The 18,130-nt window shown below is 32.8% G+C and overlaps 1 protein-coding gene across 2 annotated transcripts in view; it reads right to left on the reverse strand.

Annotated features, from left to right (window-relative positions):
• Nucleotides 1-263: 263 nt before the first annotated feature.
• Nucleotides 264-18,130, reverse strand: part of LOC145297552 (alpha-ketoglutarate dehydrogenase component 4-like) — a 33,928-nt gene continuing 16,061 nt past the window's right edge. Inside the window, exons 2-5 of one of the 2 annotated variants that reach the window (XM_080143523.1) lie at nucleotides 18,053-18,104; nucleotides 7,731-7,909; nucleotides 3,218-3,400; nucleotides 264-319 (exon numbers count right to left, since the gene is read on the reverse strand). In XM_080143523.1, the coding sequence (XP_079999649.1) occupies nucleotides 302-319; nucleotides 3,218-3,400; nucleotides 7,731-7,909; nucleotides 18,053-18,104 (432 nt within the window). In that variant the 3' untranslated portion in view covers nucleotides 264-301. The remainder of the gene's footprint in view (nucleotides 320-3,217; nucleotides 3,401-7,730; nucleotides 7,910-18,052; nucleotides 18,105-18,130) is intronic. The other variant, XM_080143524.1, reaches the window with a different exon arrangement.

Raw genomic sequence — 18,130 nt, forward strand, 5'->3', positions numbered from 1 at the left:
CCATGGAAGCCATTTTGGCTTGTTATAGAAATCATTTTCTTCAAGTTTTTGTCAAAGAAAATTCTGTATAAATTGTTCAGTGAAATGTTACAGTTGTTTCTTTCAGATGTTGACACATCAATAAAACAGTGGATGAGGTTTCAAGTCAGGGTTGGTCTGCCATCGTATGTTGTGATAGCACAACAAATATTGAACTAAACATTCAAACACAGATTACACAATTCTTTTATAAAAATCTTTTTTCTTTTTTTTTTCTTTATAAATTTTTGTTTTAATTTTTAGATACTAAAGTCCTTTGGCATCAAGCTGGTCCACCTCTCTGTAATGAAAAAAGAAAAAAAATTAAAATAGAAAATTGTAACTAAATAAATTAAAATACAAGGTATAATGCTATAGAATCATGTCTAAAATTCTTATTGCAATTTTGAAAATAAATCCAATACTTTATTTTGATTGTAGAAAATGTATAAAATTTAAGGTAAATGGGTCTTAAAAAGAAATGTTAAATTTTAAGGAATTTTGCTTAATTCATATCTAATGAATATGAATCAAATTTCATGCAAATCTTAAATATTTGAATTTTCAAATGGGAGATTGGGCCCATATTATGCTCTTTTGATATTTGAATTTTTATGAAGGACTTTTGACCTTTCTTTGCTTAAAATAACAGTAAAAATTATCTAACCTAATTTGTTGCAGAAATCAAACTTCTGGTTGTTCAAAGAACAGGGTGTTCAAGATAAATTTAGATTTTGGAAAGAAAATAGTTCTATCTTTATTAATAATCAATGTATTTTCCAACTTCAAAGTGCATTTCCTAGAGGATCGTTTACCAACTACAGCTCACTTAAAGCCTCTACAGTGTCCTTCAACAGCCTGAAAAACAAAACAGTTTGGTCCTAGTAATCAGCTTGTCCTTGGTATTGCAAGTAGTATGGTTGATGTTTATCAACTGTTCTCCATGCATAAGATTCATTGGGGTTGCAATCAGGTGAGTTGATGAGCCAAATATTGTGGAAGATATTTACATCCAATAATTTTATAGAGATTCAAATGATATTACTGCAATAAAACTATAGTAATTTAATGGTTAAACAATACTAATAATACTGATAATTAAATTTAACTTTCAAATCTTACTTCAAAATTCATACTTTAATAATAAAACGTCACAAGTAAAGAAAAAAAAAAAACAGCATAACTTAAACGCAAAACAAAAAGTACCAAGACTCCCAGGCAGCACCGGGTAAATACAGTTAGTTTTATGCAAGACCATCAAATGTGTTTTTTGTTACTGACATTTTGACTAATTATTTGTGAATGTGGTTCTTTCACATTTATGATAGATTAATGATTTTTTTAAATGAAAACTCAAAAGAGTGTAGCATCATCAATCACTTAAACATCTTTAAAATAGCACCAAATAAAGATTAAACCTGGGTGCTATAGAGAGATGTGTGTAGAACAGGAAACTTTGTTGGTTTGGCCACATTGAAAAAACATGTGAGAATTCTTTGGTTAGTAGATGTTAAACAGTTAAGGTAGTAAAGTCAGTTGGCAAGAGATTGTGAAGAAACACAGGAGAGAAAGTGACAATGATGAATTCATGATTAGGAGGGATAAATAAAGAACTGCCCAGAGATAGGTTAGTTTTGAAGTCAATTTTTAAAAGCCGTTCAACACATGCTAAAGTGAATATGATAAGTAAATTATTATTATTAGACTGAAATAGTGTTCAGGAGAGATGGTGATAAATAAGTTATTTGGTTCACCAAGTACTGACAGAAGTATTTGGGAACAAAGATATACACAACGCCAGAAGGAAAATACCAGGTAAGTGACACAGTGGCTGTGATGCTACTTCTTGCAATCTATACTGGAACCCCCCTTCCTTGTCTATTTCTTTTCATACATTCCCTTCTCTTCAATATAGATATAAAAAATCTTTCAATGAATAACAACTCATGGTGATCGCACAACTAACCTCATTTGCACATCTGGCTGCAACAGACACATCTAGACAACCATGACAGATAATCAAACAATGATCTTCCAGCAAGCATCTTACAAAACCAGACATCTGTGATTTTTGTGAAGTAGAGCATCACTTCAACAATAATGGATGGGAGAATTATAGTGCTCACAGAGGGAAAGCGTCGTGCAGTTTGCTTTCAGACCATCAAAGTGTGGTTGGCAAGGATTCTGTATATTGATCTGGCATGAATACAGCAATATGCAACTTAAGAGCCAATTGCTTAGTATGCTTGAAAATTGAAAGATCAATTTCATAACCATCCTATCCTCTTATACAACGGGAAAATAATATTTGAAAACTACATGCTCAAGGTTCATAAAAAGGGTGTGTTTACTTGCAACAATAGTCCTGAACATCTCTCTAAAATTGGATTAGTTTTGTTTGGTTGGTTGTTTTAGGGCATATCAAGCATCAACCCTTTTTGGGTTATTTAATGCTGAAATATGAACTGGTTGAACTAATTTGTTCAGTCGTAAATAAATGAATATAATGGTATAAATATAGTGGGAACTGATTCAAACATGCCTTGTATGTATTAGTTCAGTATCTGGATAGATGCCAAATACCTCGATATTGCAACTTTCCATTGCTTACATTCAGTATGCCATCGTCTAAAATTACCAATAAATATTTTTTTAATCATCTACATCATAATTCAGGTCATAAAAGGTTAATGCCAAATCTGATCATTTTGGAAAACGTTTTTATGATTCAAGTTCAAATATTTATTCCTGATGTTTGGTTCTGCTGTTTTGTAGAAGAAAATTGTTTTTTTAACTAAACAGAACATGATTGAGTTTTGCATAAGGAAAGAAAAAAGAACAATAACATCAATATTCGGTGCATTTTAGGTCAGGAAGCCAGTATCTTCAGACAGCCTGATCTGGTATAATTAGGTAAAATTGGATTGAATTGACACAAGTGTTTTGAAGTTATTTTAAAAAATAGAATTTGTTTTAGTCTGTCACACTTTAATTTGAAATTTAGATACAGCAACATGTCTTTATAAGTGGTTCTGTCTCTCGATTAATCTGTCACTAATTTTTGAATAGCATTTACATCGACTGAACGTGAAGAATACCTGCATATGTTAAAAATTTTAATCTCGAAACATTTTAATAGTTCACACAAGAAAGGATTAATGATTAAATTCACTCTCAAACAAACGTAACACGTATTTACCTCAATAAACTCAATTTCTTCAGTTGAAAGTTGTTTTCTGTGATATTTTGATGGCATTTGAGACCATTCTATGCCAGAACCCTGTGGCATTCTTTGGACCCTGGAGGAGGAGGAAGAGCTGTTGCTCATCATGGGGGCAGAAGATGGTGTCACATGAGACAGACCTGCAGCTCCAAGTGGACACTGGAACACCCAAGGCAACAGTCAAGCAACAATACTTATAAGCATTTAAATCATATGTATGCAATCTTTATGCGTAAATTTTTTTTTTTTTTTGATATGATAGCCTATGAAAAATAAGTACATATATTGTGAACATTATATATATATATATATATATCTCTTAGTATGGGCCAAAACAATTGCTTGCTCTAATGGATAATAAAGGCGGATTTTTTGATGAATTCATTAACAAGTTTTGTTCCTTGTATTCAAAGTGGTTAACATAATGAAAACATGTATTTATAGCTCTAATCATATTGCATTATTGAGCTATTAATTGAACTTTGTTGTTTTAAAAAAATATATATATTTGAAATAAAAATTTGTTTGATTTATATATAAATTATGTCAATCGCTTTATTGCAGATTAGTAAAATATCAATATTTCCCTAAATATATGTCACAAAAAGTGAAAATTGTACCATCAAAAGGTTGCTTTAGGTTTAATTATTTCCCAAAATGTCATAACTTCATGAATATCGCATGAATTTGAATAAATTATTTTTGGAAATAACTAACCATAAAGGAATCATTTGATGATATAATTTTCATTTTCTCGTGACGTATATTAAATGAAATATTTATATTTTACTAATCTGCAATAAAGTGATTGACATAGTATATATATATAAGATTTATTGTTGGTGCTTTTTAGCGATATTAACAACTCAGAAATGCTGTAATTTTTTTTTAGCTACTTTAGCGGTTTTTTAAGAGCTATAACCTCTTTTTGTTATTCATATATAGGTATGAATAGATCGCCCTTTTTGTTTTTTTTATATGTATACTTTTATGTACATAAAATAATATTATATATATATACACACATTTATAAATAAATCTAATAGAGATATAATCTTTAACAAAGCAAACCTATCGCAATAGTAAAGCTCTATACAATTAAGAGGAGCAATTCAGACATCCATTGTAAGTAGAGGAGAAAATTGAACTCCGCCAAATTCTTGGCCCCTATGGATACCTCACCACTGTCTTCTCTTTCATCTTAATACTCTATACTTCCTTTCCTTCCTTTTTCATGTATCTTCACTATTTTCTATTCCTTTTGCATTTCTTTATTTTCACCTTTTGCTAATTTATTTTCTGCTTCTTTTTAAAACTTTGCTATCTTGAATTCTAATATATTCCTATAGACTGTTGTAGCCGTTCCTTTGTTCTATCTGACACAGCTATTACACAATTTTTATAATCTTATTTATCTATTTCTTATCTCTATCCTAAATATATAATCACTACTTGCATTATATATTTCTATATATACTTTGTATTTTTTCCTTCATTGTTTCCCTATCAGATATTGTTTTTTTGTATAAGTATGAGTGTATATATATATATATATATATATATATATATATATATATATATATATATATATATATATATATTTATTTGTGTATGTCTATTTACATATCCGCATTCTTATTCATGTATGAGCATCCTTTTTTTTTTATTTTTTATTATTTATTTATCTTTACTTTTGTTCTTAAATCTTTTTATCCTTTTCTTTTTTCTTATGTCAACATTAAATATAATTTCAATAGATTTTTGTTCATGATGAAATGACCAAACAATTCTCTACCCTTTTTTTTATCTGCTTGTTCTGTTTTGACATATTAGGTGTGTTTGCGTAGTTGTGCTGGCTTTTCTCCTCTTTTGATGAGAAGCATTTAACTTTGAAATACTATGGCCTAAAGAGGTTTTCCTTTGTTTTTCTCCTCTTCTTACTTCTGTGTTGATCTGATGTATGTATGTTTATTCATATAACTTTTATTTAATATATATTCATTCCATATTAAAGGTATTCAAGGAGATGAAACCCATGAATTAAAAACGAGGTTATTAAGAGTGCTCAATAAAAAAGAGCAAAATATAATATTTTTATTTATATAGACAAATATTACATAGTCGCTACACTGAACATACTACTATTTTGGATCAATTGGTTTATTTAAAAGATTTAAGAACCAGATCCTTTAAATAGCGGATAAACTTTGTCGCCTGACGAGGGACTTTTGGGTTTTTAATAAACCAATTGCTCCGAAAATTAGCATGTTCAGTGTAGCGACTATGCAATATTTGTCTATATCAATAGAAATAAAAAAAAAAAATATTTTTTAAGGTGTAAATGAAAATATTAATAATTTGTATCTTGTTAGAGAATAAAATTCTTAGTTATTCATGGAGAGTACTGTTTAGGTGATCATGTGTGGTTTTACGATCTTGTCAGTCGCACTTATGGTAAGTAGCTTTTGCTTTTTTGATTTTTCAATGAATTCATGAGTTTTGTTTCCTGTATTCTAAGTGATAAACATAATAACAAAAAGTATTATAGCTGTAGTCCTGACTATTAATATATTAACAGAACTTTGCGTTTTTAAATCATCACCATCTTTGAACGCCCATTTCCATGCTAGCATTGGTTGGACAGTTTGTCCAATAGCTCTGTTTTTAGTGGTACAAAATGTTAAATTTAAAGAAAGGCAACATTTTCGGATGATAAACATTTATTTTTCACAACATATATATATTTTTTTTTAAGTTGTCAGGTGAAAATAGCTATAGAGAAAATATTTTATTTAAAACTAAAAACATTTTCATTTAACTCGTGATGTTTTCGCATCTAAATTTTTCACCTCAACATTCTTACTCTAAGGTCAGATCTTAGAGTGTTTAGGCAGGTGTTCACCTCAGCATTGTGTCATTTCTGGCAGAAAAGGAGCAATGCAGGGTCGATGCTGTTCTTTCTACACAGAGGAGATGTGATATAGCAAAACCATTAGATGATCTCCTTCACTTGATGACAACAGTAAAAAAAATATTGCACTTGGTCATGCATTCATTCCATCTTAATGGACTCAGTAAGAATTAATCCTTCAGTGCTTATCTACACTTTAAAAAAAAAAAAAAAAAAAAAGCACAGAAAAATTTTTATGATGTACCTGTTACAGAACAAAGATGTAATATTCCAAAAATTACATATTGGTCCATAACTCTCAGTAGTCAAATTAAGTTGTCTGAATTTTAACACATTAAAAGAACATGGTGTCTCCCGACTGTATTGTCTCACCTGTATCTATATATCAATATGATAACGTGTGTTATTTTCTGTGTCACGCTTACATCCGGGTTGTTTAATTGTTATGTACTTCCATTTCTTGTAATAAATAATTTTACCAAGAATTCTTCATAAGTTTTGGTTTCAGTTTCGATTATAGCTGATGGCATTCAAATCATTTAATTTTTTTTTTATAAATAATTTTACTAAGAATTCTTCACAATTTTGGTTTTGATTATAGCTGATGGGACTTAAGTCATCGATTTTTTTATAAATAATTTTACCAAGAATTCCTCATAAGTTTTGGTTTCAATCATAGCTAATGGCACTCACATAATCTATTTTTAAAAAATAATTTTATCAAAAATTCTTCATAAGTCTTGGTTTCAGTTTCGATTTTAGCTGATGGCACCTTAGAAATCTACTTTTTTTATAAATAATTTTATCAAGAATTCTTCATAAGTTTTGGTTTCGGTTATAGCTGAAGGAACTAAAGTTTATATATATAAGTTTGGGATCTGGTTTCGATTCAAGCTGATAAACCCAAGTCATATAGATATATTTTTGAAATCGCAACTTTATAATGTATAAAAATCGATAGGACATTAACTCTATAATAATAGATACGAAATCTGCAAGAATTAAAATCATATTTATGTGTACTTTATGCCCAAGCTATGCCGGGTGTCTTTGCTACTTTAGATATATACTTTTGCAGTTTTAACAAAAGAACTACAATAATATCAAAGCATCTCCATTTACAATGAACATCTACAGAATGCCAACATCAATAAATTACATATGAATGAGTCCCCTGTGGAAATTCCACAGGTCCTGCTAGTAAAATTTGATTTTAAAAAATGAAATACTTGATCAATTTACATAATTTTTGGAATATGACATCCTTCTTCCGTGATGGATATGTATATCATAAACATTTGTCTGCATTTAAAAAAATTTTTTTTTTATTAAGTCGAATTCTGAATAAGAACTAATCCTTTCTTTTTAAAATTCTAAATAATTTACAACCTATATAATTCTGCTAATTAGTTATGGCCATATTAAAAGCCTACAATTTAATTCAGATTTAAGCCAACACTTATAAAGTCCCAATATATTTTGGAGTATCTTTATATATTTTTTTTTCAAAATAATAAATAAATGAATATTATAAAATATTTTTTTAAATAGAAAAATATAAGCAAAAAAGTTTCTTACTTCAATAAATTCAATTTCTTCTTGAGAGATTGGTTTTCTGTGATATTTAGCTGGAAGTTGAGTCCATTCTATACCAGAGCCTCGGGTCATTTTCCCTACAGGTTTAGATGTGACTTCTGGTGTTGGTGCTGACATTTGTTCGGACTGTGCCACAGATGCGTTGACCATTTTTGATGGTTCTGCAGATTCCAAAATAAATAATGCTAAAATTAAAAACGATTTTGAAGTCTTTTTTTTTTTTTTTTTTTTTAAATGTTAGATACAAAGCAAAGGAGAGGACATTTGAACATGTTTAGAAATTCAATTCACAGAGGTGAGGCATTTGAATGGATTTAGAAATTAAGTATAAACATTGGAAAAATAAAGTGTATAAGGATATCGGCCGAAAATGTTTACAAATTGAGTTTACAAGTAGAGTAAATCTTAATGTATAGAACAAAGTGACATTTTCTTTCAGTTAAAAATATAACTATGAATGTTTTCTTTTTATTTTTTTACAAGGGAGTCACCACTTATTAAGGACCAAAGGCCACTCGAGGATAAGTGTTAATGAGTGTATGGTGGTTACCAGGATAACAGCATGATCATAGTTAGTGGTGGAAATGAAGTAGAAATATATTATTGGGGAGGAGGGCAGCTCAACAAGAACTTCTTTACATTGGACTTGAAGATGACCATATCATAGTCAGCTGGAAAGCAAGCCAGTGGACCAGAGTTCCAGGTGGGCAGTTATAGGAAAGAAGCTTTGTTCATGGAATCTGCATTTAGATTTAGGCACAGATAGAGAGTGTTAGCAGTAATTACAAATGGGTGATCAAAGTTTTGACTTCTGAATAGCTTCTATACAGAAAATGTGCAAGGGTTTTATTATTTATTATATTATTGAATGTATGAGACTTATTGTGGACATGATTAAAAGTATTATCTACATCCATTAAGTTCTTTTGTTGATCAACATGTTTGTTTTTCATATTCACATTTGTGCCAGCTTGCATAAAGCACAAGGGAGTTCACTTTAATTTGATTGAAGGTGATAGGTTGTCGTATAGATACAGAATGATTAAAAGACCATAACCCCCAAATCTTTGGAGATCACCGAGACAACAAAGAGAAATAGATCAAGACGAACAGTGGTTTTAACAATTTTTGGTCTTGGGAAGAAATTTGAGATCTGATCGCATAGGGTTGTGTTTGATACAAAGTTCTTGGCAAAGAGTTTAGCTTTGTCAGATGCTGATGAAATCATCTCAGGCCCATTGATCATGGTCGTGATAGAGGAAGTGCATCTATTCAGGGCATTGTTTGTTATTCACCAAAACTCATGGGAATCAAGTCTCTGTTCTTCTATGTTAGACTTGAGAGACTGAACATACAACTTCCTTGCATTTTCTATCGTTTTGCAGTGATTGCTGGCAGTTCTAAAGGTAATTTCAGTTTCAAAACATTTATCACATTTAAAGCAATTGAAGTAATGGTGGTAACACATTCAGGGGTATACCATGGCTAGCTGTTTGGTTTCTGTTGAAATTTAATCCATGCTGGGCATTTTTTTTTCAATTTACTTCAATTAGTTTCAAGAGACCAAAGGGCTCCGTTCTGAAGCTAACACTTGATTTCATTAGGGTTTAAATTCATATCCGAGGTCTCTTTTAAGAATGTTGTTCCTTTTTATGGCTGCCACATGTATTTTTCTACAGCTTGATCTTCCAGGAATTGTTTCCAAGTATTTAGAATTTTTTTGCATTAAGCCAGTTGTTCCTATCACAACCGGTATAATCTTAAATTTCTTTCATGTCCTTTTTAAATCATTCGTGAGGTCCTGATATTTTGTTACCTTTTCCTCATTCAGATCTATTAAGACCATAGTCATTTGGAATAGTGGCATCAATAAGGAGTGCAGTTCTGTTCGGCTTGTTCCACGTTACAATGTTTGGCTTGATGGCCTTGTCTTTTATGTATCTGCCCGCCTGTATGTCATAAATCACTGTCCCCTTTCCGTTAAATGTTATTGATGATGGTTGATGTTCCTAGATGTTTGACGATCTGTCAAGTTGCATCTCTCTACATATCTTCCAATAGAGGTATTTACATACTTTGTTGTGCCGGACAGAGGAAGGCTATCTGCCAACAGGATTTACCATTTAGACATTAGGTGGCTTGTGTATGTGTATATATGGGGGATGTTCCAAAAGTAATGTTTCCTATTTTTTATTCCACCTGAATGGATCAGATGGGATTGCAAATTACAGTGTTATGATATCTGAACTTATGCAATTATGACCTGAAAGTTACATCGGGCGGTATGAGACTGAGAAGTCATAAACATGTGTCAGAAGCAGAGATGCATCATTGAATTCCTCTATGCAGAAAAAATTTAACCAATCAACATTCACGGCACCTGTTGAATGTTTATGAAACTGATGCAGTTGATGTCAGTACAATTAAGAGATGGATTCGTTGATTTCAGAGTGGCAAAGTGCACTCTGGACATTTATGGCTGAGGCATCAAAAGAAGCTGGCAAAAGTGCGTTGAGAATAGCAGTGATAATGTAGAAAAATAAATTCTGAAGCAGGAAGGGTTGCTCGTTTTAATGGTACCACTCCCATCTTTGTAGCTCTTCAACGTTTTAGTTTTTAAGTTAAACAAAAAATAAGAGGCCTTACTTTTGGAATGACCCTCATATAGGCTATTTCATGTTCATGTTTTAAGTATCTCACATGACTTTATATCTGTGCATAATGAATAATGCCACAAAACTTTTGAAGACAGTCATTTGTTGACATTTTGGAGAAGAGTAAGATGTCCCCCAGGCAAAGTTCCTCTGGCAGATGTAGGCTGTCAGAATGTTCAGCTTCATCAGAATCTCTGCTATGTCCTCCTTTTTAAGTTTCAGGAGATGGATTTCCTTCAAGTCAGAAGTGACAAGTAGCAGACTCTCTCTTCAGTCGACTCCTAGGAACAAGGCACAGGCTGCAGTATATTCCCTAAATATACCGTCTTAAGTACAGTTCTTTATAGTCCTTTTCATTGCTCTCATTGACAGTCAGGAATTACCTCCTTTTTCTAAGGAAGTAGGAGAATCCTATTTCCTTCTTTATTGTATTATCTTTTATTGAGGGTGGGTAGTATAGTGTCCATTCTATTGTCATAAAGCTGTCTTACCAAAAATTATCTTCTTTTTTTCGAATGTGGAGAAAATCCACTCAGGTATTTTTTTTTTTTTTTTTTTTTTTTTTCTCGTCCATAAATGTTTATCTACCAAGTTGATCTTAAATATTGTATAATCAATCCATTATATTATCATTTTCAGTCCCCCACCCCTAATTTCTGGCTCCCATCTTATCTCGCAATTACTTATAATCGTCACCAACTAACTTCGGAAGAACCCCCCCCCCCATCCGATTTTGTTTTATATCATAAGTTGCTTAAAACGTGATTAGTTAAAGTTCAGAATAAAATCACGCTTTCTCTTAACGGTTAATTTAAAAAAAAAAATCTTCTGAACGCTATTAAAAGTTAAATTCTTCACTAGTTTGGAGACGGAATGCGTTGTTGTGATAAGTGATTTTCTCTATTAATTCGCACTTTTTATTTTAAGATTACAATTATTAATAACTACATTTTATTTCAGTATTTAATTTATGTATTTCTGTTGTATTAAATGCTAGCTTTAATTTTTTTTTTTTTTTTTTTTTTTTTTTTTTTTTTTTTTTTTTTTCTCGTCCATAAATGTTTATCTACCAAGTTGATCTTAAATATTGTATAATCAATCCATTATATTATCATTTTCAGTCCCCCACCCCTAATTTCTGGCTCCCATCTTATCTCGCAATTACTTATAATCGTCACCAACTAACTTCGGAAGAAACCCCCCCCCATCCGATTTTGTTTTATATCATAAGTTGCTTAAAACGTGATTAGTTAGAGTTCAGAATAAAATCACGCTTTCTCTTAACGGTTAATTTAAAAAAAAAATCTTCTGAACGCTATTAAAAGTTAAATTCTTCACTAGTTTGGAGACGGAATGCGTTGTTGTGATAAGTGATTTTCTCTATTAATTCGCACTTTTTATTTTAAGATTCAAATATTAATAACTACATTTTATTTCAGTATTTAATTTATGTATTTCTGTTGTATTAAATGCTAGCTTTAATTTTTTTTTTTTTTTTTTTTTTTTTCTCGTCCATAAATGTTTATCTACCAAGTTGATCTTAAATATTGTATAATCAATCCATTATATTATCATTTTCAGTCCCCCACCCCTAATTTCTGGCTCCCATCTTATCTCGCAATTACTTATAATCGTCACCAACTAACTTCGGAAGAAACCCCCCCCCCCCATCCGATTTTGTTTTATATCATAAGTTGCTTAAAACGTGATTAGTTAAAGTTCAGAATAAAATCACGCTTTCTCTTAACGGTTAATTTAAAAAAAAAAATCTTCTGAACGCTATTAAAAGTTAAATTCTTCACTAGTTTGGAGACGGAATGCGTTGTTGTGATAAGTGATTTTCTCTATTAATTCGCACTTTTTATTTTAAGATTCAAATATTAATAACTACATTTTATTTCAGTATTTAATTTATGTATTTCTGTTGTATTAAATGCTAGCTTTAATTTTTTTTTTTTTTTTTTTTTTTTTTCTCGTCCATAAATGTTTATCTACCAAGTTGATCTTAAATATTGTATAATCAATCCATTATATTATCATTTTCAGTCCCCCACCCCTAATTTCTGGCTCCCATCTTATCTCGCAATTACTTATAATCGTCACCAACTAACTTCGGAAGAAACCCCCCCCCCCATCCGATTTTGTTTTATATCATAAGTTGCTTAAAACGTGATTAGTTAAAGTTCAGAATAAAATCACGCTTTCTCTTAACGGTTAATTTAAAAAAAAAATCTTCTGAACGCTATTAAAAGTTAAATTCTTCACTAGTTTGGAGACGGAATGCGTTGTTGTGATAAGTGATTTTCTCTATTAATTCGCACTTTTTATTTTAAGATTCAAATATTAATAACTACATTTTATTTCAGTATTTAATTTATGTATTTCTGTTGTATTAAATGCTAGCTTTAATTTTTTTTTTTTTTTTTTTTTTTTTTTCTCGTCCATAAATGTTTATCTACCAAGTTGATCTTAAATATTGTATAATCAATCCATTATATTATCATTTTCAGTCCCCCACCCCTAATTTCTGGCTCCCATCTTATCTCGCAATTACTTATAATCGTCACCAACTAACTTCGGAAGAAACCCCCCCCCCCATCCGATTTTGTTTTATATCATAAGTTGCTTAAAACGTGATTAGTTAAAGTTCAGAATAAAATCACGCTTTCTCTTAACGGTTAATTTAAAAAAAAAATCTTCTGAACGCTATTAAAAGTTAAATTCTTCACTAGTTTGGAGACGGAATGCGTTGTTGTGATAAGTGATTTTCTCTATTAATTCGCACTTTTTATTTTAAGATTCAAATATTAATAACTACATTTTATTTCAGTATTTAATTTATGTATTTCTGTTGTATTAAATGCTAGCTTTAATTTTTTTTTTTTTTTTTTCTCGTCCATAAATGTTTATTTATCTACCGAGTTGATTGCAAAAATAGATTACCTAATTGTACTCATTTTTAGTTCGTGGGAGGGGAATCTATCACCATACTTTCCCTTAAACAGGTCCGTTGGACTTTTATTAAGTACAATACTTAATAGTTATTTTTTTATTTTATTTTATTTTTTTATTTATTTATTTATTTATTTTTTTTTTTTTTAATGGAGAGTAGAAAACGCATTGTGGATGCGTTATCGGCAGCTCCTGTTACTCTCGCTTCTTCTTATTTGTCCCTCAGTCCTCATTTTTAAATCAGTGATTTTTCTGACAAAGGGAGAAGAAAAAGCTGTTTTCTAGGTTGGCAGTATTTTTGCGCGAACAGTTGGCAGAGTTGGTGGAAATTTTCTGTTTCTATGTCTATCCTTGTAGCCATGTCACTAGTAAGGGTGCTGGAGGTAAACGTTTTGTCTGGGCTGACGTTATCCGCCTGATAGTCAGGGACCCGAACCTTGGATTAACCACTAAGGAGGCTGTCCTATCAGCAGGTGCAAAGTACTGGGGCTGCTGTATTGCCATTTGGTGAATGGAATCTGGACCATGCAGTAGCTTCTGGTGGGGCCTCTCGATGCCATACTAGTGGGTAATTGTTACGGCTTTACCTTATCATGTGGTACAAAAAAAAAAAAAAAAATTCTTCGTTTCTTTTTCTCTCTTAGTTTCCCCTCTCTGTCCTGCTCTAAGTAAATCTGTCGACCTAGTCCACAAATTCCAAAATTTCATCATGACAAGTTTCAAGAAAAAATACACGATTAAACCCGGTTCTCCAACTTCCAACGTAGACCCCTACTACCATGTCTCCTTCTCCAACATCAGGGGTCTACGTTCTAACCTTCCAGAGGTTGAAACCCAATTACAGGAGACTAAACCAGACCTTTTATTTTTAAGTGAAACTGGCATTGGACAGGCTATTTCCCTTGATGAGTTTGCAATTACAGGATACTCTAACTTAACTTCTAAATCTGACCCCCAAGATCGCCATGGGCATGGAATATGTGCCTATATTAAAGATAGCTTTCCATGTGGGAGGGACATCTCCAGGGAAGATCCTAACTTACCTTATATGTGCTTCCGGGTTGCTTTAGCTCACACTACTGCATTTATATTTACTCTCTATCGCCCCCACAACAGCGGAGTTACTATCTTTCAAAGCATATCTGAGAAAATTGACCAAGTCCTTTCTACTTATCCTTCAGCTAACATTCACGTATGTGGAGACTTCAATGTTCACAACGTCGAATGGTTGACCCACTCAAACAAGACCGATGATGAGGGGAGGTTCTGTCATGATTTCTCCATTGCCTATGACCTCACTCAGATTGTTCAGGAACCTACCCGTGTGCCCGATAATGACGGCCAGTATGCGAGCCTACTAGACCTTTTTCTCACAACTTGCCCTGAACTATGTTCAGTTTCTGTTCTGTCGCCTCTTGGATCTTCCGACCACTCTGTTGTATCAATTAAGATAAAAATGAAATGTAATAAGTCCCCAGACGTACCTCTTCATCGTACAGTATATCGATACACTAAGGCTGACTGGGATAGCTTCCATACATTTATATCTGATCTACCTCTGCATTCCATGTTTAAAAAGGATGTGTCCTCTATAGTATTAGACCTAACTGAATGGTTAATTGTAGGTATTGACCATTTCATACCCTCTAAAAAGTTTCAGCAAAAACCTAACAGCCAGCCATGGTTCTCTCCAGAATGTGCTGCTGCCATTGCGCACAGAAATCACTTTTTCCACTGCTTCAAACGTAATAGATGTATGGAAACTAAAGCCGTTTTCAGGACTGCCAGCAACCATTGTAAGAAAGTAATAAGGAACGCAAGAAAGTTGTATGCTCAATCTGTTAAGTCCAAAGTAGCTGAGCAGCGGCTTGGTTCCCACCAGTTTTGGCAAATAGCAAACAGAATCCTGAACAGAAGCGTGTGCTCCATCCCAACTATTATCAATGGATCTGAGGTAATCTCGTCAGCATCAGACAAAGCCAAACTCTTTGTCAAGAACTTTGCAGCTAATTCTACCCTTTGCGACCAAGACCGCCAACCCCCAATATTTCCTCTTGTATCAGAAAACACGCTATGTGATATACGTATATCTGTACGTGATGTTGCCAAACTAATCAAAAACCTTGATTCCAGTAAAGCAACTGGCCCTGATGGTATTCCAATCATAGTACTCAAAAAACTTCAACCTGAACTAGCGCCCATACTTACAAAACTGTTTAAACGTTGTCTTAAGGAGAATAGTTTCCCATCTCCCTGGAAAATCTCATCAGTATGCCCTGTATTTAAGAATTCAGGTGATCGCTCATCCCCCTCTCAGTACAGGCCAATAAGTCTCCTGTGCGTCATGAGTAAGTTGCTAGAATCTGTATTAAATACAGAAGTAATCAAACATCTCAACAAAAATAACCTTCTTAGTGACACTCAATATGGTTTCCGTTCTGCTAGATCTACAGCAGATGTCCTTACAGTTATATCGCATAGGATTAGCAAATCTCTCGACGGTGGCAATCTTTCTAGGGCAATTGCTCTTGACATATCTAAAGCCTTTGATAGGGTATGGCATAAAGGTTTACTTCATAAGATCGCTAGCTATGGTATAGCTGGAAAAGTCTTCTCAATTATTAAATCATTTCTTTCTGATAGATTCATAAGAGTAGTAGTTGAGGGGCAAAAATCAGAAGCTCACAATATTAATGCCGGTGTCCCTCAGGGATCCATCCTGGGCCCAACTCTTTTCCTGATCTACATTAATGATCTTCCAAATCATATCCTTACATCATTTGTAGACATTTATGCTGACGACACTACCATTTATGGTACCACATCTAAGACAGTAAACGAGCAAGTTCTCTCCAATTCTCTCTCCTCTGATCTTGAGCACGTAGTACAATGGGGAAAGGAGTGGCTGGTTACTTTTAATGCATCTAAAACCAAGCTTCTCTCTTTACATCATCAACATTCTAATCCACATTTGTCATCAATTGAAATGAATGGCTCTCGTCTTCAGGAGGCCTCAAGTTTTGACAAGCTTCTGGGCTTGACCATTACTCCTGATCTTAAATGGAACACGTATATCAAATCTGTTGCCAAGGCCGCTGGAAAAATGGTGGGATCTTTCTATCGATCCAGTAGATATCTCACTGCTGATGCTATTCTCTATCTATATAAGAGCCAGGTACGTCCAAGGATGGAATACTGTTGCCACATCTGGGCAGGAGCTGCTAGAAAGAACTTGTCCTGCCTTGATAGAGTTCAAAATAGACTTCGTAGCCTCGTAGGAGATGTCCTTTTCTCCTCCTTGCAACCTCTATCTCACAGAAGAGATGTTGCGAGTTTGTCTCTGATGTATCGTTATTTTCATGGAAAGTGTTCAACTGAGCTTCAATCTATGGTCCCCCCTCGCCAAACTTTCACAAGAAACACTCGTCTAGCTGTAAACACTATCAATAATTTCCCCCACTCTTTATCTGTGCCTAAACCTAAACGTAGATTCCATGAACAAAGCTTCTTTCTTAGAACTGCACGCCTGTGGAATTGTCTTCCGTTTTCCTGCTTTCCGGCTGACTACAATATGGTTTTGTTCAAGTCTAAAGTAAATAAGTTCTTGATGAGCCGTTCCATATAAGTTATTAAATTTACCAAATTTTCATTACTAATGATTACTATATTGACCAACTTCTACTGTACACTCTTTAACCCTTATCCTTGAGTGGCCTCTGGGCCTTGATAATGTGGTGATGCCTTTGTAAAAAAAAAAAAAAACAAAAAAAAAAAAAAAAAAAACATCCTCACCTTCAGAGGAGGTAATATAATCTGTTCATGAGACCATATTCCCAGGGACTACCTTCTCCTTTTTTGAGGAGAGGAGGATAGTGAAGAATCTGTTCTGTTGCCATGATATCATCCTTTCAGTAATTCCATTCTCCTTTCGAGTTCAATGTTCACTCATGATAATATAATCCTTCCAGTCAAGCAAAAAATTTTTAACATTTCCTTTTTATTATTCAGACTACTGTTCTCATCTTAAGCGTTATTTTCATGTTATTGATTTGACCGATATAACTTCCAACCTACTTCAGGTGTACCTTGTCAAACTTTGAAATCTTCTTGTTAAACTTGAAGATCTACACAGAATTTTGAATGAAACCCTTTATTTAATCACTGGAAGTAGCATGCTCTCGTTCTATCAGCCACTGCAGGGTAGCAGTCTTAAGTAATTCACAATTTGTATTCTTAGTATCGTCTGCACTGAGAATTGAACCCTTAACCTCCAGAAGAGTGTCACTTCAAACTGAAGGTTACCTAGTAGTTTATCTGTTTTCTTTTTTATATTGACAGCCTCATTTATTCAAGAAATACAAGTGTTTTCTTTTTTAGTTAAAAAAAAACAAAAAAAAAACTACAATGAAAGTGAAGTGCTAGCAGCTAAAAAGATATCTGCTGACTGGCTGGAAATTTTGCCCCTAGTGAGCCCCCCCCCCCCCATTCCCAATCTCACAGCCTGTTATAGGAATGGCTTTGATGTTTCCATATGTTTAAGATTTCAATTATTGATGAAAAAACAAAAACATGTCAAAAGAGGCAAAATTAGATAAGTAAATAAATGCCTGTTATTTATCTGGATAATTCTGTGCTAGCAGATAAAACACTCACGTTACAAACTTTTTTGATGATTATGTTTTTGTCATACCTGCTTACCTTTAACCAATCTGTTAGGAAACTTTATCAAAGGCACATGTGGCTTCACGACCTGCAAAATAGAATTTATTTACTTAT

The sequence above is a fragment of the Euprymna scolopes genome, chromosome 18 (genome assembly GCF_053919585.1).
Source record: "Euprymna scolopes isolate OS-2025 chromosome 18, ASM5391958v1, whole genome shotgun sequence".
NCBI classification, from domain to species: Eukaryota; Metazoa; Mollusca; class Cephalopoda; order Sepiida; family Sepiolidae; genus Euprymna; species Euprymna scolopes.